This window comes from Cebus imitator, unplaced genomic scaffold, assembly GCF_001604975.1.
Source record: "Cebus imitator isolate Cc_AM_T3 unplaced genomic scaffold, Cebus_imitator-1.0 Scaffold441, whole genome shotgun sequence".
Taxonomy (NCBI): domain Eukaryota; kingdom Metazoa; phylum Chordata; class Mammalia; order Primates; family Cebidae; genus Cebus; species Cebus imitator.
Window position 1 is genome coordinate 20084 of NW_016107756.1, and position 964 is coordinate 21047.

A 964-nucleotide genomic window follows, 5' to 3' on the forward strand; every position below is an offset into this window, starting at 1 on the left:
CTTGGAGTAAACTGTTATGCCCCCAAAAGTAAGGGGTATGGCAGCTGAAGTATGGCCTCCGAACTGGCTATACATTTCATCCTTACTACCAGTAGAAATAATAATCTAACCTCTCCATTAATATATTAGAAAGGTGAAATCATGTCTGAAAGCTGGAATGTCTGTTGTTAGCAAGGGTTTTGAGATTGTGGAAAGATCATTAATTCCTATGAATAACAAATGTTTTTCCTTTGGATAAGGCCACTGTGAAAGTCACTACTTGACCCTTGCAGAAAAATGAAGTTGAGTTAAGAAAATGACGTTATACGATGGGCCAAAAATTCCAGAACCACTGTCACCACCCCAAAATGTGTGTGTGTGTGTGTGTGTGTGTGTGTGTGTGTTTCAAAAATCCATTAGAATTCCAAGTTGCATAGAGTTTTTTTTAAAAAATATATTCACATACTAAAACATATTTGAAAATGGCCAAGAAAATACCTCAGAATCCATTTTCTTTTGAGCCATTTCTGGCTCCTTTTGTTTACTGGTCAGAATCTGATCTTGTAATATTCTGGCATTCTGTTCTTCGGAAAGTTGCTGCTGGGCATCGTTTCGTTGCTGCTCGACCTAGAGATAACATGGAGGTGTTTGTCTAATAGCACTGAAAAAAAAAAGACTAAAAGGTTAATTAAGAGCAGAGCCTCTCTTGGCTGAGCATGGTGGCTCACGCCTGTAATCCCAGCACTTTGGGAGGCCGAGGTCCGCGAACCACGAGGTCAGGAGATGGAGACCATCCTGGCCAACATGGTGAAACCCCGTCTCTACTAAAAATACAAAAATTAGGCATGGTGGCACGTGCCTGTAGTCCCAGGACTTGGGAGGCTGAGGCAAGAGAAGCGCTTGAACCCAGGAGGCGGAGGTTGCAGTGAGCCGAGATCGCACCACTGCAGTGCAGCCTGGGTAACAGTGAGACTCCGTCTAAAAA

At 42.9% G+C, this 964-nt stretch overlaps 1 protein-coding gene across 1 annotated transcript in view; it reads right to left on the bottom strand.

Annotated features, from left to right (window-relative positions):
* Positions 1 to 444: 444 nt before the first annotated feature.
* Positions 445 to 964, bottom strand: part of LOC108290667 (coiled-coil domain-containing protein 144A-like) — a 34859-nt gene continuing 34339 nt past the window's right edge. Inside the window, 1 exon segment of the mRNA XM_037732098.1 lies at positions 445 to 606. Within this exon segment, the coding sequence (XP_037588026.1) occupies positions 445 to 606 (162 nt within the window).